At 40.4% G+C, this 22,558-nt stretch overlaps 1 protein-coding gene across 1 annotated transcript in view; it reads right to left on the bottom strand.

Annotated features, from left to right (window-relative positions):
* Positions 1-21,716, bottom strand: part of ANKRD50 (ankyrin repeat domain containing 50) — a 38,261-nt gene extending 16,545 nt beyond the window's left edge. The window contains exons 1-2 of the mRNA XM_065736801.1: positions 21,472-21,716; positions 19,539-20,821 (exon numbers count right to left, since the gene is read on the bottom strand). Of these exons, the coding sequence (XP_065592873.1) occupies positions 19,539-20,017 (479 nt within the window). The 5' untranslated portion in view covers positions 20,018-20,821; positions 21,472-21,716. The remainder of the gene's footprint in view (positions 1-19,538; positions 20,822-21,471) is intronic.
* Between the last annotated feature and the right edge of the window lie 842 nt (positions 21,717-22,558).

Here is a 22,558-nt window from a genome sequence, read left to right as displayed (position 1 = left end):
AGGAAATTAATGAAGCCATAAGGTTAAAATTACTTTCCAAAGTGATATCAACCCCACAATGAAAATAGGCAGCTTGAAATTATCTCATTTTCCACATCTTTCCCCAGCAGAATGCAGCGATTTCCCCTCAACTATTTACGATGCTTTCAGATGTGAATAAATAGTATCTTAAAGAAAAATCTCACCTAAAATCTGAGTGATCACCACAAAACAGCTATGAAATATCTTAGGTGCATCTGACAATGTTGTTATGTTAGCATTTACCTGTGGGGAATACCAAGAGAAACTAACAGGTTCATCTGTGAAGAAATCCCAAATTATTCTGCTGAATTCCTACAGTGTGCAGTAGTTGACTGCAATAGGTCAATCTAAAAGGTCATCCTGCCTCAAATGGAGTTGAAATAAAGCACCCACAGAATAAGATATTAAAAAATAGTGCAAGCACTAGACACTAGTTTTCCATATCTCTGAAACTGAAGAAACAGTGGTTGCAGAAATTTTGTGGAACAGAAATTTAGTTTCGCACTTGGCATCCCTTCCACTTCACAGTACTTTCATTTCTGAGTGGTAGCATAACTTCTGTTCAACTGGGGAAAAAAACCACAACGTATGTATACATACATGAATATACTCAATAAAGCATAATGACTTCTTCCAACTTGCAGCCACATTATTCAAAGAGTAGCACTGACAAGACACTGATACAGCTTTCTCTGAAAGTGCTCTTAGGAACCACTTGATAACCTCAGGTCTGTCTAAGACTTTCCTATATCTGAGTTCAGAGTACTGCCAGATAACATAATAAGGAAATTTTTCAGACGTTTAAGTTTGAGGCCAGAATTCCCATCATGATTACCTCCATAATGTGACCTAGCAATTCCCACTTCCCTGTAACATCTTGTTTGCATATGAAAATCACATCAGTCAACATAAAATAAATGTCTTAAATGGACTTCCGTAAATGGTGATTCCTTTATGGCGCATTGTCACAGACTGCTCAATTTGCAGACTACCATTCAAAAGATGAGGAGTTTTTTCACCTTCTGAAAGGATAATAGCTAACAGCCTTATCTGCAGAACTTTTATAGTCAATACAGAAATAAAAGTGATTCTCATTATGTAGCAATTCCTTGTTACAGGATAGTTCTGAAATGGAAATTGCTCAGTAAAAATACAAAATCTTTACAGAAAACAGCACAATTACGTATCTTAAATGATAGAATTTGCTTTAATAGTAATGCAATGCCTTATTTATGCAGAGCTAAGATGCTTTGTATGCTCTCAAACAAATAGTCCTTAAAACAATGAACCCTCCTACAGAATTGTTTAGACTGCTACCGAGTTGACTGAACCCATGCAAATATGATTTTCCACATATGGAAGAAATATATAGCAGCAAGGCTGAAGTTCTGCAAATGATTATCCCTGAGATTTTTAGATTGGATCTGCAAAAATGCTGAGACACAGAAGAAAACAGAGGGATAGCAGCAGTGTCCACAAAGACTGAAAGTCACAGTGGAATGCACATACTTGTTTAAAAAATAGAAAAGCAAACATGCCATATAACAATGAATGAGCAGTTCTAGAAGCAGAAGGATGAAGCCTCATTTGTTAAAAGCATCCCTCATTTGAGTGACTCTGGTGTACAGCAAAGTCAAGAGTTATGTCCCCACTTAAATTCTCTGAAGTCTGTTACTGCGCAAATGCAGCTTATCCCTCAAAAGGGTCCCTTTCCTCTAGGCTCACTACTGGCAAACACAGAACAACTGTATAAAACTCATCTCCCAGGCAAAGCAGCATGAGAAAGCAAGAAAGAAATCCAGTATCTGAGTCCCAACACTGCTACTTATAGCAAAATACAAAATATTTCAAATGTCATGATACAAATGAATCCAGAAATTGTTTAACTGCTACTTCTACTCTTGCATTTAGTTTTCTAGACCAGTATGACATTTCTTTAACAAATTGCCTTTCAAGCCACCTTCTTGCCTATCTGTTATGGTTCAGCACTTGCATTTCAGTTATAGCCACTGTTGTCACAAAGAACTATCACAGCAATGTGTGTGACGTGTATACATTACATAATATGCCCATTACACATTTACAGTGTTTGTTCTTTCAGAAGAAAGTTGTTTTAAAAAGCAGGCAATAGTCTTAACTTTTGAAGAGAACAATGACTGGGCACATGCTCTGCCCTCCAGCAAGGCAGGACTGTTGGCACCATAAACTTGCTTCTGTACAGGCAGAACAAACCCAGGCTTTTCATAAGGGTTAGAGAAACTCCTGCTTTCTTACAAGCTTCGCTGCTACTTTTGCCAAGCGTGCTGTGAGACTTCAAAGTAGTGCAAACGACACTAGCATGGTGCTGGGCATCTTTTGCTCAGGTACGACAGCAGGAACACAGAGGATATACACACAATGACACTATAGGAAAAGAGCACAATTAACAGCAATTCTTCCCCAAAGTGATGCTGAGCTAAATGCTCAGCAGCAGTGTTTATTGCCACTTGGCAGGCAAGGCTGTTATCCTCTCCTTTAGCAAATCCGTCTCCCCCATTCAGTTAGGAGTTTTAAAATGTTTGTAAATTGTTATTCTCCTAGTTGAAATCACCAGAACCTTGCTGCAGAGATCTCTGCATACTCTCTTCTTTTCCAAAGGACACTGACATTTCAAAAAGGAAGATGATACTCATTGCCACCCAGATGGTTTACGTGTGCTACTTACAATTAAGTTAACACCAATGCCACATTACTTGCAACTATTCTGAGTCATGCAAAACCAAACTCCTACAAAGTAGGTGATCCCATTGAGTACTGGAAAACACCTGCCAACATCAGATGAACAATTCTTTGAGGATTGCAAACATCCATAGAAAAACATTTAATCCTAATACCATGGAGTAAGTTTAGAAACTATTAGCGATATTACAGAGTTGATTAACTGGTATGAGCAATCAAGATTACCTTCAGTTTCAACCCGAATTTATTGTTCTGTTGGCAAAAAACTTATCAAGAGAACCTCATAAAACATTCTCCTAACATGAAAGAGACTACACAGTGCTGTCCTTGGCAAGAGATAAGACTGCCCTGCACGATTTACTACTAAATTGCATATATTTGTACGTTTGATTCAAAGAGTAATTGAAAATTGAAATAATTACAAAAGATGCCTAAGTATGAACTAGATGGATATATATCTCCCTACATACACACTCACACTTCAGTAGCTTAATAGACATTTCTTCAAACTCTTCAAATTCTTAGTGTTGATCTCTGGAAAAGCAGAGAATCATATTCTTATGGATGACTTGCTACATTATATACTACAGCAGTTTGCTATACAATTTTTAAGACTCTTTATTCCATTTATGGTGTATCAGAAAATTCAGAAAGACAAAATACATAAATGAAAATTTAAGTAAGCCAACTGTGCTTACTATAAGTTAACTCTGTAGCAATTTTTGCCAGCAACATAAGAATCACTGGGAATTTTGCCTGAAAGTCACATGCAGAAACCTAGCAGGCATCCTAACTCAGCTCCTGCCGGCTCTGTCTGGCAGAGGAGAAGCTCTGTCCTCCCCATCTCACAGCTGGAAGGAATTGCTTTATACAAACATTGCAGGGGGTAGCCCAGGCCAAAGCACCATACCTAAGGATAGAGGTGCCAAAGGGCAGAACGTTGTAGGCAATGAGGTTTTCATTAGTTCCACTGGAACAATCACGCTTTAAAGCACATAGACTCACAGTTTCAGAAAAGAAGGCAAAATAAAGAATTCCAGATTATTTATTTAATCTCTAGCTACAGAATTTTCGCACATGACAGCAAGTGTCCCACCACTCTCACGAGCCCACTCATAAATTACATTTCAGCAGTAAGCTAGCAGGCTGTAAACCCATGAGGCTATGAGTCCCCCAGTTTCTAATTTGTTCTTAAGAGACTGAAGATAGGGAAGATAAAGCCATTAAACATTGGTGGACACTTCAGCAAACACATCAATAAGCCAGGAGCTGAATTTTTCTCTATTCTGTTTTCCAAACTGCATAGGGGACACAGGTCACAATAAAAGAGGCCAATTTCATTTCTAATCAATTGACAGTTTTAGCTGTTCAACTGATGAAATATTAAGCCCTTCCTGAGAATACCTGCAGCAGCTGAATTCACAAAGGAGCAAAAAAAGAGCATCTTCACAAATTACCTGCAGAACTGCTTCTAGACCAGCTTGCATTTTCTTTTATGTCCTATGGATCACTACCAGCAGCAGCTTACTCATCTGGATCATCACGCCTGCTGACTAATTATTACATGGGTTCTGAATTACAGACTGTGGCTCAATCTAATGGTAAAGTTCAACAGCTGCCCCCTTGTGAAAGTAAAAATACCTGGTTTGATTTTGTGTGCACACCTAAGTACATACTTACACATTTGGTCAAGTTATTGAGGTGCCTGCTCAGCCATATTTCAATGTGATAAAAGCATGCCTGCAACTGATTACAACTTTCTGACAAAGCACAATACTGGAATTATACACGCTGAGGAACAATAGTATATAATACACATGATTGTGTCAAGTGAACTGTTAATTCATAGGCTGCACAGAAAGATAAACGAGCCCTAGTGGTTCTAACCAACTGAAGGGAGACATGGGAAGGATGGAAGTCTTATGAAGAGGAAAAAAATACTGAGAATCATCCTTTAAATAAACTCTGATGTGCGTGTGTAAATTTCAGGACTGGGCTTTTCAGACTGGCAAATTAGAAATGGCAGGCAAGGTTTGCTGTGCAATTCAGCACCTGATCCTGTAGTGCCTTGGAGTAACCTGAGTTTTAACTGTCATTGTAAAGCAGAGCTGTAATCCTGCAAGGAGAGCACAAAAGCTAGCACCAGGGTACTGAGCCAGACAAAAGCAGAGTTTATCATACAGCCAGCAGCATCAGTCACACAAACACAACATGCTGGACTCCTGCATATTGATTAGAGACCTCCTACTGTCTCATACAAATATATAGGTGATTTTCCTCTATACAGCTCTGCAGGTGGATCCTACTGGTAGGTTTACTAGAAAACTCAAAAAAGAAACCTTAAGAGCAAATATTTTGGTTTTAATAGTTAGACTGCCTAGAACAGTTTGCAAACAACTCAGCTGTATTAAGGAAAGACTAGTGTGGTTGAAACCCACTCAAACCTGCTGCTAGGAGCAGGTCAACTCAATGTATTTTTTAACTGAAGGTACTTACGTGAAAAAATCTGTGTCCCTATCAAAGGCAAAGAGGGGTAAGTATAAGAAGCCCCACAAAGAATTTCCTGAATACACAGTACAGAATTGTTACTTATCCTACGCAAATTCTCCCAGACAATAGTTCAGTGACTAAGGTCACTTAGCCCACTGAAGGGACAGATGCAGGACAGATGGCAGCAATGCACAGTACGATGAGCTGTATCGCTGTGAACTGCTCCTAGTTACTCCCCAGGTACCCAAAACCTGCTGTGTGTGGAGCAAAATGTCAGACTACCTAGAGCACCATGTGTTTTCAGCAGAATCATATGTCACCAATGCTTATCTGAAGTAAAAATGACATTCATGGTTGCCCCTTACCTACAAGTATAATTATTGTCTTTTACAGAAAGAAATTAATTAGATTTGTCAATAACAAACCATGTCAGCTGGCATTTCAACTCTTATTTTCTAGCCACTTGCAAATATCTTAATTATTTCCCAGATGATATTCAACTCCTATCTATTATAGCAATTCAGTACTTTCAGCTACATAGATATTCTCATCCAAATCCTATGCTCTGGACAATCCATTTGTTCTCTTAAAAAAAAAAACTTAGTTTACTTGATCTCACTGTTTTGATAGAGTAAAATATTTAGATTCTAGGAAAAGATGGCTTAGAGGCGAGGGAATCTGTCAGTTACCAACAACAACTACACTTAACCAATACAGATAATCTTTAAGATACACAAGACAGTCAGATCTGGTGGCTCTGTTTTCTCCAATAAAAGTGCTGCCTTCATTCTTACATGTCACCAATGCTTATCTGAAGTAAAAATGACATTCATGGTTGCCCCTTACCTACAAGTATAATTATTGTCTTTTACAGAAAGAAATTAATTAGATTTGTCAATAACAAACCATGTCAGCTGGCATTTCAACTCTTATTTTCTAGCCACTTGCAAATATCTTAATTATTTCCCAGATGATATTCAACTCCTATCTATTATAGCAATTCAGTACTTTCAGCTACATAGATATTCTCATCCAAATCCTATGCTCTGGACAATCCATTTGTTCTCTTAAAAAAAAAAACTTAGTTTACTTGATCTCACTGTTTTGATAGAGTAAAATATTTAGATTCTAGGAAAAGATGGCTTAGAGGCGAGGGAATCTGTCAGTTACCAACAACAACTACACTTAACCAATACAGATAATCTTTAAGATACACAAGACAGTCAGATCTGGTGGCTCTGTTTTCTCCAATAAAAGTGCTGCCTTCATTCTTACAATAGATATCATATGCAAAAAACTATCCCCACATGCAGTGCATTTCTTCATTCACAGACTTTACAATAGCTTTAACTTTAGTTTATTCTATAGCTGGAAGCAAGTTTACAATATAGAAAGCAACTCCTAAAAAGGCTGTTTTTCTTTTTAATACCAGTCGCACAAGTTAGCCTGAGAGATCTTTAAAAGCATTATAATCAACCTTGACTGTGTACTAAGGATTCCAGTTCTGCTTGTTTACACCCCACATCTTCTTTTTACATTAGTTTGAAGACATCCAGATCAGTTGGTCCTCTTTGTCTGTCCCAAGAACCTAACTGAATACTCTGATTTTCTACCCTTCCTCCACCTCCAGTTTTTGAGCTGTTGTCCACATTACTGTTATTTACATTTATCTCTGGGATTTGTCATCGACTGTGTGTTGTTTAAAAGATGTCTCCTGTTAGGGTAGAAAATCACTGCTTTTTGAAATCACTGTTCTTTTTGAAACTTCAATTATATTCTCATTGTCTATATGAATAATTCACTGTCTCTCTCTCTCAAAAAAAAAAAAAGCCCTGTGTGTCAAAGAAACTGCTTTTTACATCAAATGTATGAGAGGAAAGTATCAAATCAGGCTCACTAAGTTACGAGTTGAAATGAGAAGGTTACCCATAAGGCACATTATTTTTTATACCTGTGAAGTTAGGATAATATTTCTGTACATATTCAGAAAACTCTAGTTGAAATGCAAAAGATAGCTACACGGTACCATAATAAGAAAAAAATAACAAGTTCACATATGCAAGAGAATAGATTAAAATTGCAAAGCTAGTTTCAGATCATTTATGAAATGAAAGGTGCAGCAAAGTGAAATACAGTCTTTTCAGTTTTTCTCATTAACCATTTGGTTCTTTAGTCATATAAAAAATTAACCTCTATTTGTTAATCAAATATAACTCCAACTAAAAGTAGTGTTATCTATACAGGTTAATGAGCAGCTGAATATAAATTCTTATAGCCTAGCAGGCATTTTAATTTGTTGGCATTATTCTGTGTTTTGGAGGCAGACAAAAACCAATTTCTTGCTTGTATCTCAACTCATGCAGAGCACGAACAGCTGAAGGATAATACGGACTTCACTTTCCAGTTTTATTTGTTGACATGAGTGAAATGTTATCCCTAAAAATTGAAACAAAGAAAACAACAGAGGATACAAGTAGAAAACTACACTGGATATGCTTAACTGTGTGGCTTTTGTCAGGCCACATCCAAGTTCACTGTCCAGACATTTTCTGTTACCCCAGGCCTGCATGACAAAAGACAACAGCTTAATGCGGGCAACACAAAACCAGCCACAGTTATTACTACAGTTTACAGTTACTCTGACAATCCTAAATTTAATTAGAATTTTTCTACACCACTGACTTCAGAAGAAAAAAAACATTACCAATTGGGATGCACAAAGAAGAGATGCATGGGCTATATGGATGAGGTTATTCACAATGAGGGTCCTGAAATGGTGGAAACTGAACAGTGAAAAGCTGCAAGTCTTTGCCATTCCCTGGTCAGCTTGTTTCTCATTTCTTGCACATCATAAAGCACCCCATACTTCAGCCTGTCGTATTGACCACAGAATTATACTAACCTCATTTTTCAGAAAGTCCTCTGCACAAAGACTAGATGAAAAGCTGTGAAGATTTTACCTTATGAGTCATACATTTAAGACACTTTTCCTTCTATATTTGCATTACCATACATCTTTTTCCATCCTATTTTCTCAAGTCAAAGGGATTGCCCTAACCTTTAATGGCACTGTTTTAGTTCAGGAGGCAACAGATGGAGCAGCTTTCACACGTCCCATACTAAATTATTCTACCTGTACTCCCCAAAGTAGAATACAAAGCATATATTCCTCTTACTGCACTCAGAGTCCACGTTAATCACCTTGTGAAGTTGTTGGATTTTTTGTTTGTGTGGTTTCTTTTCCCCCTTTCTCCCCCACCATCCTCCAAAAGATACAGCTTCTCTTGACTTCATGGTCTCCTCCGGATCCTTTCCATCTCTTTGTAATTTGCTTTAAAAACACACTGCCAGGGTAGTGGCATGTAAACCTGATTCTATCATCTCACAGCAGTGATGCATTTAGTTTTGGAACCAACTCTGAAGTCATATATTTAGTTAGATCTATTTTAGTCTTAAGTACAATAGATCAAGTTAAATAGATCTTCTTTTACTTGTAACAATTTCTACACCAAAAAGAGCTTACTGTCAAAGGCATCTTTAACACAGATTAAAATATAAGACACTAAGAAGAAAGTATACATGTGAAGTACATGCTATAAATCCACTATGGGAAATTTTTTATTTTTTTAAGACAAGTTAAATGAATCAAAGATAAAGCAAAGAACGTGGCAGCACTACCCAATTCAGAGTAAAGCTACTGAAACCAAACTGATGCATACAAATGGCAATGGAACGATGTAAAAGTTGGGAATGTTTACCCAAGTGTTTGTAAGCTTGTCAAAGCTAGGATGTGTTGGTACAGTTTCCATCACTTAACACACCAAGATAACTGTAAGGCACCTTAACAGAATGTTTTTTACATTGCACACTAACGTATGTAGCTGGTAGAAAAGGCAGAGTTAATACTCTTCCTCTTATTTAGAGTAATTTATTATAGTTGTGTTAAGACAATTCGTCTTACCACATATCAGTTGCACTTGATGTACAAATACAGCTTTTTTCCACTGTCCTGCTGAACCGTACTTCTTGAAAGTGAAGAAAAAGGATAGACATACTAATGATTTATATCACTGCAGGAGAGTTAATGCAGTTGAAATAAGATTTGTTAATTATCTGCTTTAAGACCAAAATCATGTTGTAATCCTTTTCTCAGCAGATTTCCCTCGTGAGGTTCATTCATACCCACTTGTTAAAGCCATCTCCATACAGCTGCTATTTTCATTACTTAACAAAGGTTTCCTTCTTCCAAGACAAATCCACATCCTGGATGCTGCTATAACCCCATCCTACAAACTTCTTTCATCTACCAAGACAACTACAGATCTTTAGCACACCAGCTTGTTTCTGTGCAGTGTAGTTGTCATTTCTGTCTTCTGCATGCACACCACTATTGCCAACTCTCTTTAGCACGTGACAAAAGGGAGAGGAAAAAAAAGAAAAGATGCCACGATGACCACTGACTAGAAAGTCCAGTCACATACAATCCTTAATTCCCACTCCTGTCCGCTGAAACGACTGCAACCAAAAGTGAGCCAAGAGTTATCACCTTCTACCAAAGATACTTCGGCCCTTCCTTTGTGCAAAGGCATAAGAAAACACGCAGAGAACTCTGATTGCAAGTGTTCTGCACCACTTACTCCATCAGATTTATACATTTCCCATTAGTTCTCTTCTCTTGATTTCATTTTCAGTTCTCTCATGCTATTCCACTACATTCAGATGTTATTCAAGTGTACCAGAACTCACCTACCTACATTCTTAGCAATGTTTCCTCCACAACACCTTTGAAATAAGGACTGGAGTTATATATCTATATCTATCTACCTAGGTGTTCAATTACTATTATTTTTAAATTACTTTTTTCCTTAATTATTTCTTTCTGACATAATTCATCAGTCCTAGAGCATTTGTGCATTAACTTATTTAAAACACTCCACCTCTTTGGAAGGTTTTAAACATTCCCAGTGCATAGAAGGAAGTGAAACCTCTTCAATGAAATATCTCTTTCTGAAAGTGTTAGTGAAGCAGTGCAATGCTATCTTTTCCCAGTATATTAGACACACTAAATCCTTTCTGCTCCACAATCCTCCAAATCCTTTTCAGTTTTTCGTTAGAAAGGAACAAAAGAAAAGAAACTTAAACCCTTGCATAAGCTATGAACATGTGCATAGAAAACAGGAGGGAAGGGAAATAATTAACAAGTGAGAATTGCTATGAAGGTCCATCTAACTAAACAGCTTATAGGAAAACCTGCAAGGTTTAATACTGAGCCACATAGATTAAAGGCAAAATGTTAATGCCTGTAGAAGTAGAAGACAAAAAGGCCTATGTAAGTTGTCATTATTAAAATGCCTTAGGGAAACTTTCTTATGGTAATTCAAACTGAAAAGGTTAAAACCTTAAATGGTATTATGTTCACCCCATACGCAGTGCTTCCATACAATGAAAGAAGAACATACAACTTACTCTTGCAGAAACACCAGCTGTTGCTACGTGACCCACTAACTCCACAGATATAAGGGAAAAGCCTGAAGAGAAACATGCCACAAAGTACTTAAGCTTCAGGCAATGCTCAACTTTCTAGTAGTGCAGAACACGTGAATACAGCATTTTCTATGAAACCCAACATCAGTAAAAGCCTAAAGCATCAGTTAAACGCTACATGAACTATAGGAATCAGAAGCTCCTCCAGCATCAAGATACTTTCAACTGACTGAGCTTCCAAAACACAAATTGACCTTCCAGAAATTCTATTTCAACACAGTGGAAATGCAAGCTGAGTTAACAGATTGTTTTTAACCCCTTGCCCACATTCTTGTTTCTCCACATACCCATGAATTGTTATGATTTTCAGTCAACATCCTGGCTCTAACACTTCTGAGTATAAAGTAAATTGTGTTACTCAATAACTGAAATGTAGACAAATCTTTACTGGAAGTCTTCTTAAGGTACAACAAAAGTATGTAAATACTTGGAAATTAACAGATTCATACCACACAAAACTGAATACTGGCACAAAAAGAGAATTAATTCCCAGTTACCTGAACTTCTGTAACTGGTAAGCCATGCCGAAGACCAGCAGCATTTTACCACACATTTAGCACTCATCCACTGTAGTTGTTTACATCCTCAAGGCACACCACCAAGCAGGAGACAATACTAAAGTTTCATGTAAGATTTTCTTATGCTATTCCTTATTTCTCTCATACAATCTGTCTTGTTCACCATTTTTCATCATTAGATCTCAAAAGATCTTTTGATCTTGCAGATATCAGCTTACATGCAGCTGCTTCCTATGAAGAGTAGTAAAATACTTAGGGCTGTGAAGGCTGTCTGCTGTTTTTAACATTTTATGTCTCCCACTACACAATCACTAAGTTTAAGCCTCCACAATACAAACACTAACCTACTAGGGAGCTAAAGTCAGTAAAACCATCTAGTCCTTCTGTCAAAACTCGCAGAATTTGAGTTTGTATACAAAGATTGTCAATAAATACTTTTTTAATTAAATAGTCTCTCAGCCACTTGATCTTGAAGGTAGGTATTTCTGACACATCAAGTTTCTTCATCAAAAATCAGATATCAAAAGCAAGTTCTAATTATCTCACTGTGGTTAAGTGCAGGCAGCAGCAAAACAAGGCATGTGCTCCTCTTACAATCATTGAATCACCAAGCTTGGAAGAGCTGCCCCCAAGATCACGTAGTCCAACTGTCCATCTGCCACCAACATTTCCCCAATAAACCACGTCCCTTAGTAGTGGTACTCCACTTTTCCTGAACACCTCCAAGGACAGTGACTTCACCACCCCCTGGCCACCCTGTGCCAGACCACTCTTTCTGACAATGATTCCTAATGATTCCAACCTGAACCTACCCTGGTGCAATATGAGGCCATTCCCTCTCACTCTCTACTGAGAGTTATGAGGGAGAAGAGGCCAACCCCCCCCACCACAACCACCCTTCATGCAGTTACAGACAGCAGTAAGGACTCCCTTAGCCTCCTCTTCTCCAGACTGAACAATCTCAGAGACTCCATAGAAAACTAATGCTTCAGACACCCTGCCAGCTTTGTTGATCTTCGTTGTGCATGCACCAGGGCCTTGATGTCTTTCTTGTAGTGAGGGGCCCAAAACTGAACACAGTACTTGAGGTGATTTTCTTCCACTTCCTCTTGAAAAGCAAAAATGTAGTAAGTCCTCCTTTTTAAGGGTGGGTAGCAACAGGACAAGGGGAAAGGAAGAGAGCAGATTTAGACTATATTTCAGGAGGAAATTCTTTACTGTGAAGGTGTGTGAGACTAGACACTGGATAAGGTTGCCCAGTGAGATTGTGAATGCCCCCTCTCTAGAAGCATTCAAGGCCATGCTACATGGGGCTTTGAGCAACCTGGTCTACAGGGAGGTGTCCCTGCCTATAGCAGCGGGGCTGGAACTAGATGACCTTAAGGGACCCACCCAACCCAAACCATTTTATGATTCTTTAGAGATCTGCTTCTCCTTTGACAAGTTGTAGGTGATAAGATCTTGAACAATTTACTGACACATCAATCTCTGGACAATTACAAAAGGTTCCTAGGACAAAACAAATCATCTGAGATTGTTTTTAACTGAAAATGGTTATGGCCACTATTTTAAGCAGAATTCAATCTTGTACCAGATCAAGCTTCTCTGGGCTAGGATCCAACTCACTTCAGGATTCTAGTCAAGCATAAGGGAATGATATAGAAACAGACAATTCCAGGAAAGTTAAAATGATACATACTTACATATATAAAATTTTGATAATGACATTTCCATCTAGTTACAAAAAAAACCCTTAATTTAGCAAAGGGATTTTTTTTAGAGTTACGCTCTTAGGTGTGACCTTCAAGGAAGCTCTAACCAGTTAGCATTACGGAACTTAATGATGAGATGAAAGAAATAAGATGGTACTCAAATAAGTAAAAAGCTGTCATAAAAAAATAAGTAAGAAGGAATCTATTTTCCATGTCTCTAGAGAATATCATAAGGAGTAACAAGCTCAGATTAGAGCAGAAGAAAGCTTGTTAGACATTCAGGAATTTGTCTAAGATTAGATGAAACAAGCAACTCTCAGACTTGGTTGCTTCTGTCTGGAACAAGGACATGGACTCAATTTTCTGAGGTCACCTCCAACCTTCTCTATCTAGTTACAGTTAGATGCAATTTGAACTTCACATGTGGTAAATCAGTAAACTCTCTGTGAAGTTCTTAAAACAATCCAATTCATTGCACAGGTTTTCCATTAAAATAGGAGAGTTTTTGGCTTTGTTTCTATCATTTATACCTCCACAAAATTAGAAACTAACAAGATCCACGTTCATAGTACCTTGCAATTGTGGCAAAGCTACTGTGACAAAACTGTACAGGTCGAGAAAAGGCAGAAGGAAAGCCTGTGCAACAGTGCTTGGCAGCCAGCAGGCAGTCAGAGCAAAGATGTAGATCACCTCCAAAAAGGTCTGAGACTTGGATGAAAAAAGACAAAGCAGCTATTTCATATATAAATATTAATGATGAATTACTAACGTCTACAGACTAAATTACAGAAATTCCAGTAGCTTCAAGTTTCTTGAGGGGTGAACTCAGGCACCTGTAACTATCTCTAGCACGCTGCCTGTCTGCGTACCTCCTAAGTTCATGATAGAAACAGATTTTTACTAAAGGTATTTACAATAAATAAATAAACAATCAAACAACACATTACCACCACTACCTCTAGAGTAAAACAAATACTGGTTATTTGAACAGGCTGCTCAGAGAAACTGTAGATGCCCCATCCCTGAAGGTACCCAAGGCCAGGCTGAACAGGGCCCTGAGCAGCTTGATCTATTGGGGGGGGGCAACCAGCCCACAGCAGAGGATTGGAACTAGATGATCTTTAAAACCCCTTCCCCAATCCAAGCCATTCTATGATGCTATGATTACTTTCACAGCAATTGTAATTGTTGTCATCAATAAAACTACAATAAATTACCAGCTGCAAACAGCAGCAGAAGCATATATTTACCACTAGCAGGGAAAACACCAACTTTGTAAGGCATTAAAGAGCAACTCCTCTTGCTTTCATGAAAGTCACAATACTCTAATTAACCTCTTCCTCAACCATTAATGTGAAAGTTATTAATGTGAAAATAAATGGTTAAAAGGAAAAAAAAAAAAGGAGCTGGCCCTCAAATTTCCAGGTTTACTCCAAAAAAAAAAAGTTTTTGCAATTAATAGGCTACTCTGAAAAAGTGAAAAGGCTCACTAATTAATTTCTTGACAAAACTCACACAATCAATGATAATTTTAATTATATTACTGGCTTCAAGGCTCATACAAAGAATTTCAAAAAGAACAGTTTCAACACATTTCATCTTATCACGTAAAACCCATTTTCTAAACATTTACCTTAATCTGTGCTAAGTAAATTGCAAGAAAAAGTGACATTTCATACTACAGATACAAAGACCTTGGACAACTGTTACAGAATATTTGTGAAACAAACCCGTGTCTTCCTACAACAACCTAAATCTTGAAATAAAATTTGTTTTCCCTTTTTATTTAAAGGTAAAAACTCAAACACCTGAAATTTGTACCATCCTGACCATACAGAACTCTTGGCAAAAAACAGAGAGGAAGAAAGAAACAAAATTAGGAATGTGGAAATCTAATGCAGGCAAGGGAGTAGAAGGGGGATAGAAGTGCTTGTAAGCTTTGACTAAGAAGTCCAGAGTTTGGGTTGGTTTATATTTGGTGTAGGTGATTCTCCTCAGCCACTCATTTTAGTTAACTCTTAACATGGTTTTCTTTTCAAACTAGTAGCACAGATGAAGTGTAAGAAATAGAAAAGCTGTGCTTCCTTAGGAATTAAGCACCAGCATGCACAGAGGAAAACATTACTACAGTGTAATTTCTGCTACGTTCATTTTTTTTGGTAAAGATATAACAGGGGCTTGAAAATACTTCTATAAAGTTCTTATGTAATAGCAAATGTGCCCAAATTTTTTTTTTTAATTATTGTCCTTTGCTTGGGTCCACAGAGTTTTAGGACAGCTAACTGCATGGGAAAGCGCTTTCAGCAATGCAAATAAGTAGAAATCAGAATTCTCAGCTTCAGTTTTCTACAGCGTGCATCCCTTTGATCAGTACACCTTACATTAAAGCAGTTGTATAGATATCCCTTAATACTAAAAGTTCCAGGGCAAATAAAAAAAATCATAACAGCCCTACAGTACAACAGAAAGCACAGCAATGACAGTAGAAAAGCAAGGTGCCAGGCTGCAGCAAGTGAGGATCTGCTCAAACGCAACAGTCGTGGGCACAGAAATAAAGGAAAGAAGCTGCTTACCTTCCAAAGGCCTCAAGTAGGCTGGGATCTCCAGTGAGATACCTTTACCTCTACTGCCAACCCTTAAAATAAATCTGGGAAGAGGTGGATCCTGGCAACACTCCTTCTGGTCCCTCAGATGAATGCACCTGAGCTCCCCTGGGTTGTCCCTGCCTGCCTGACAGGTGCTCAATCACGGGTTCAAGCTCTGATTTAGCATTTCTGCTACAAGACTCAATTCAGATTATGAGAAATACGCTTGTGCAAAATCTCACGAGACTTGAAGTCTCTTAAAAAGAGATGCAGAAGACAGAAAGTCATTTCACTGTGAGAACGAAAGTAAAACAGCTTTATCCTCACCAGCCTTCCAGTAGACATGGCACTTTATCATTTTTAGATATTTATTCATTTCATAAATTCACCCAAACATTACATCCAGACTTCTCTTCAAGTTTGTACCAGACCAGCACACGCTACAAACGTAATGATGTGATGTTGTTAACAGACAGTTGTTCTCTCTCTGAAACTGACTCATGAGCTCTGGTCCTGGATGTCTTTCAAACTCAGAGCAATAGGCTGGAAAAGAAATCAGCTGTGTGGTGTAAACTGGCTCCACACTTCCAGCACGGTCCAGTTTTCTGGGCTCAGAAACCGACCTCATTCTTCTGTCCCTAACCCCATCCATAGCCCAACACACAGCAGTTGCACATCTTCCCCTGCTGCCTGAATTGGTTTAACACCATCTCCTTTTTCTGAAAAAGTAGCCAAGATCATAAGTGTTATTCTACACTGAAGCTTAAACCATTTCAGTACTACCCATGGTTTGTATCTGACTTCCACTATTTCTTTGTGGCTTTGAACAACTGACAGCTGCCCGTATTCCTACATCATACGAAGCGTAACACTGCTCCAACAGAACTGAAAACAACCACCACTCACAACTCTAGATGTATTCTGGCAAAATCTAGGGTACTCTGGTTCTCATTTTTCTATTCATATTGGGAAGAATAACTTAACAAGACCTTTTCTGATTAAATTTGTTCAGTTAAACACATTGTTCCATCTGAGTTTTGGAATATGTTATATTCTTTTTTTCATTTTCTTTATGCTTTCCTCTTAACTTTCACTTAAAACTTGAACACGAGGTTCAGCTTTCTCCCTCATGTTTTTCAGACCGCTTCATGCTCCAGAACCGCATGCATGGAGAAATGCCTCAGAAGCAGTGCCATGAGTATCTTTTCTTTCTCTCAGCTGTCAGTGTAGCAACAAATGCCAAATACATTTGTACACAGCAAATCTCCCAGACCTGCAATTTGCGAAGAATGAATCCTGAAAGAATTTTTAGGGCACTTAAAAATTATTAATGCATGAGAATTTTTTTTAAGAGCAGAGATTCAAATAAGGGAAAGACTTGCTCTATGGGTACCACTTGCACACAGCACCACCACGACCCCAAGGTTTACTGAAAACCTATTTAAAAACGCTCTTCACATGAAAATTTAGTATTTTGACTAAAGAATGTTACGCTGTTTATAAACAGACACTTCACAAGGCATCTCAGGTTTTCTTTCTTACTACTTCTAGGATAATTAGCCCAAAAACAGGAAAGTGTAAGCTTGCTTAGCACTTACAAAGAGAAGACTTTCCATTTTAGGCCAAGAATGCATAGCTGGGCCTACAGCTGCTGTGCAGAGGGAAAAAAAAAAAAACAAAAAGCAACTTTAAAGAATGGCCTTAGCTATCTTCTCCTGAATAAAAAATAAAATAAGGTAAAGTCAATGGAGCATTGAGATGGGAGCTTTGTGCTCTTTCAGGGCTTTTACACAATATGAAAAGCAATCGGCTGACTGTTAAGTCTTCCTAGAGCTCAGGTACAACCTGCATTTACCAGGAAGCATACATAAACATGCAGGACTGGGATATTAGACTATTAATGTTAAGTCTTGGGACTCATGAACAAAGCTTTTATTTTTGATAAGCACTTCTTCCACGCTTCATATACTGGCAAGTGATCGAGGTACTTCGGGGTGAGGAGGCGTTGCCATGCTTCTTATGTCTGTGCACAGGGACTATACCATATGGGCAGCAAAACCTGCTCCCAGTACTGCTGTCAGCAGCCACCTGCTGATCCCCCACCACAGCACTGAAAACATATATTCCCAGGACAGTACCTCAGTGCTAACACCTTATCTCTTTTAAATCTGAAAGGTGAAGAGGAATACTTGTTCCCACAGATGCTTTTGGGAGGAGGAGATGAGGGTTGGTGGGCAGCACGAGACAGAAGTTGTGATATTAAAATAAACCCTTGACTGAAGGTGCTGTAAGTATTCTCAGCTTAAGAGGTTACAATCACTGCTGAAAAATTTGAGACTACCACCAAACGCTGTCACCTCATTTTTCCAATACAAAACCAAGAATCCTGTAGGAACACCTAAATTCTCAAACAACCCATCATTACATCTTGCATTCATAAAGCAATAAAGCATTCATAAAGCATAATCTTATCTTAAAAGCTAAGTCTAACTTAGAATTATCTTCTCTATTTCTACACTGCATTTTCGTCTAAAGACATTTACTTAGCTCCCGCTCTTCTGAGCAAGCTAGTTGTGTTTAGAATAAAGGTAAGGTTCAGGTTCTTAAGACAGAATTTGCTCTAAATTAGTAAGGTTTCTTTGTAATAGACTTTTAAACGTAAACAGGCTCTCACTCACCGGATTAATCCACTTCCATGACTTTAAGACTGCCTAAACCCAGGCAGCCCCTTATTCTGTTTATATACAATTTCACTCACTTTTTAGCCATTAGAGACTGAGAAGACTTAATACTTCTGAAATTAGGATCTTAAGAGTTGCTAGAATTTGCATCTTCAGTTAGCAACAACAACAAAAATAATACTACAGAATTAGTTGCAGTTTAGTCTGTTTGTTTTGAAGATACTACGCTGGGAGCAATGTAGATTTGCATCCTCTTCATTAGCCAGACAAGGACACCGCAGCCACCAGAACTGGAAGGCTCTTACCCAACAAGATGAAAACATGAAAAGCACTATGGTTCAACCTCAGTATGTTTGACCAGCCTCAGTCCTCAGAGAAGAAAAATAACTGTTAAGCCACTACTTAACAGCAAGGAATATCAAGTTAGCCAACAACTAGTAGAAATATGTTGCTGGACTTATCCTTTCTGGATTTTCCTTCAATGTGATCCAAAGGAATATTGATATGAACACCATGCTCAATATGGCAGACTATTTCAAGGGATACAGACACATAAGTACTCTCAAATACAATTACCAATGACATACTGGAAAAAGCTTCATTAAATTATTTTTTTTTCCCTCAGCTTAGCTGACTAATCTTTAAGAAGGGGGAAGGTGAATTTTCTTGACGAGTTTCTGATCCACCTACTACTTTAAAGCGTTTATTTTTATAAATAGTGATAAAGAGGACATAATTCATCCACACTGTGAGAAGTAACATCAGGAATTAACTGACATTTTCCTACCACATGTTTTCAGACAAACATAAAACTGATGTGCTGGATTACACCCAGAGATCCATTAGTCCAGTTTCCTCTTTGACAAAAAACAGTGTTGGAAGCTTTTGCAAGGGTCCCAAAAGGTCTGTTTCACATCTGTGAACAACTACCCTACCTTTTACAGGACATGAAGGCCACTGACTTCATCCTAGCTATTGTCTACCCTTAAGTCCATTACTTTAAAGTAATGTAAATAAACTCACTATTAATAGTAACTTTTATTTAAAAAACAAAATATTTACTTGTATCAGCTATAAGGACAAACTTCATTTTTCCACAGTAGGTCTGAAAGCTCTGAGTAACCCACAGAGATAACAAACCAAGAGACAGATGTCATAAACTGTCTGCAGTGCACACTCTTTGGAAGCAAAACCTAAATAGAAACAAGGGGTTTTTAGTGATTACTTGGTTTTTGCTTTGGGTAAGGCTTTTTTGTTTAGTAGTTTTACCTTTTAAATGCTTCAGCAGGGTTCCTCTCACATTCCCCGGGTTGCAAGAGGCTTTGAATAGCAGGATCTCTTAGTTTGTCCTCATATCCCTGGATCAGTCCACTGCGGCAGATTTGTGCAACTAAACCTCTAATAAACCCTCCAACACACAGCGTATCAGAGTCCTGGGCTCTGCAGAAATGGAAGGCTAGGGCTTGCCGATGTAAGCCTCTTTGTAGGTTTGCAGGTGAGCTTGGCCAGAGTAACTCAGTACAGAGGGCTGTCTTCCCACTACCGGGCCCTCCTACCAACAATACACCCCAGGCAGCTCCTTTCCCAGAGACAACACCGGTATTATTCCCAGAACTCGCTACAAGAGATGGTTTGTTGGCAGCACTACCACTGCAGTTAGCTTTCTCCTGGAGGCAGTGCTGAAGCTTGTGGAAAACCCACTCCCTACAGTAAAACTGCTTTCCCTGCAGCAAGCTGGTTTGAGCCATTTTACAAAGCTTCTTCTCTTGGACTTGTCATAAGCAGCAGCAGACCTTCAACATCTTAGCGCAGGGAGGCACAGTTTCATCTTGCACAAGAAGATCTTCTGCACAGAACTTGACAACACTTAAAATAATCAGTTTACCTTCCACATAACACTCAACAGCATCTTCTCGCAAAAGGTGTTACTCCATGCGGATGCTTTATTACAAGCAGTGAAACACAATCACAGCTCAGCTGACATCATGAAGCAGCATCTGATACCAACGCTCAACAATACTTCTCCTATGGCTCAGAAGTCCATACAGCTCCATGGCTACATCTGTAGTTTATGCAGTTGTGCACGATCCCAGTATACAGTGGAGACACTACATCTGGAAAAACTGAAGAGGAGCCAGCTTTTCAGTGTATACTAAATGCCTTTCAACTCTAGGCATTAATCTCTCCGGATATAAATCCAGAAAAAGCTGTCCATAACAAAATGTTCCTGCTGGGAATTTTATACAGAAAACAATTCTTCTTCAGAGTATTATATACATATCCCAAACATGTGGATATGCACGACTTACTGAGAAACAGTCACTTTGAACAACGAGGAACTTCGCAGACTTCGCATATCTGGGCAAGCGTCTCCGAAGTGCTTTGGATTATGGTTTCTTAGGCAGTGGAGATGAAAGGGAAGAAAGTGTTTACAACTTCTCATTTCAGCACATTCGTAAGCGTCTTCTTCAGGAACCTGGATTCTTACTGAACCTGTTCTCAGGTATCTTAATCGCAAGATGTCAGAAGAGACAACATCTTCCCCTAGAGCTCTGAAATAAAGAAGACAGCACTTTTAACCCTGCATGCAAGTCGTAATTCAGTCAGCTGCAAAGCATACAACAAAGAGTGAAGTCAGTGGTTCTTATCTTCAGTTTTGCCTGTGCTATCCATCTAAAAAGGTGCTTTAAAAGGAAAAAAAGTGTTGTTTCAAGGAACGATTGGCTGTATATAAGAACAAAACAATAGACAGCTGTGCCAGTAGCCTCAGAATCACAGCACAACGAGCCCTGCACTCCCTCCCTAGGAGAGCCGAGCGCAGCCTTTATCTCCGCACTCTTTCTCCCACGGCTGCAGCGCCGAGCCCTCCCTCCGCGCAGCCTTCCAGCCGCTGCCCACGGCTTTCTCGGGAACTTTATCCCACAGGCGAGCTCTGCCCACGGCTCCTCGCACACCTCTTTGTTCGCCGCCCGCCTGCAGCAGGACGCTGCTCCTGTCAGCCCCGGCTGCTCCACGCCCGACCTCAGCCCGTGCCGCGTTGTCCGGCACCGTGCAGCACCCCGACCGGGCACGGCTCCCGCCTCACGCCGGCGATCCCGAAGCCGAGCGAGCAGCCCTCCCCCCCCCCAACTCCCCTCCCCCAGTACGGCTCCGCACAAAGCCCCCTGCCGCAGCCGCCCTCCGCTGTCACCCCGCTGCCCACCTCGGCCAGGTACCGCCCAACGGCGGCCAGCCGCCCCAGCGGTGGCCGGGCTGGGGGCCTCCCCGCGGCCGCTCGCTCACCTCCCGCCGCCGTCGCCGCTCACAACCTCCCGGCGGCGCGGAGGCGGCGCGCCCCTCCTCTTCCTCCAGCCCTCTGGGCTCCCGCCCCCGGGCTCCGCCGTGCCAGGCCCGCGGCCAGCCCGCTCCGCGCCGCCTCAACCCGCCCGTGCTCTCCTCCGCGACTCCTCGACCCCTTCCGCCGGGCCCCGCCCCTCCGCGTTGCCCCCGCCCCTCCGCGTTGCCCCCGCCCCTGCCCGCCTCACGCCCCTCCCTCCGCCCGCCTGCCAGCCCGACATCTGGCGGCATTAGTCCTGGGCGGAGGGAGACGCCCCGCGGGCGCTTCACCGCCGCTCCGTTTTGTCCCGCCGCCGCTGCCGCGCAGGGGAGCTCAGTTTCCCGGACCCCCGGCGGCGGGGCCCTGCAGGGGGCGGCAGCGCGGCTCTCGGGCGCCGGGGCGCGGCCGCGGGGTTTGTCCCGAGGGGAATTGTGGAGGGGCGGGGGAGCGGAGAAACTTGACAAATAAAGGTTCTCGGCAAACGGTTCCGTGGCTGGTTGTTTCACTTAAGCGCAGCGCGATGTGTAGATTATGTGTGCCATCTCTCTAATGCGCGACTTCAGCTTTCTTACTGCTCTTAACCTAGAGAACTGTAGGCCCGATAGCTATTTTCCCTTCGCCTCACTACTGCCTGGTCCCGTTCCACCCAAACCAGCCCGTCCCGGCCAGAGTTCTGCTACACGCACTGAGTGCAGCCTCAGAAAACATGCTGCAATTCCAAGCAATTTCCCCCTTGTTCCTCACGCTTCTCACACTGAAAATCACATTTTTCCAGGCAGGGCTTAGCAGCACTCCAGCCTGGGGCAGATGGACCAGTGCGGACCTTTCCTTGCCCATCCATGACACAACTGCCTTCCTGCACCCTCCTTCAGTTTGCAGTCTCCCAAAAGCCTCTCTGAGATCCTTTTGACAAGGCTGGAAACATCACTGGGCTCAGCAGTCCTTCACAGTGCAACCTAGATGCAGGGGGAAA

This window comes from Cyrtonyx montezumae, unplaced genomic scaffold (genome assembly GCF_038088225.1).
Source record: "Cyrtonyx montezumae isolate F1298 unplaced genomic scaffold, pur_monq_1.0 scaffold_2, whole genome shotgun sequence".
Lineage (NCBI taxonomy): Eukaryota > Metazoa > Chordata > Aves > Galliformes > Odontophoridae > Cyrtonyx > Cyrtonyx montezumae.
Note: the sequence above shows the minus strand (reverse complement) of the source record. Positions and strands in the feature narration are given on the sequence as shown.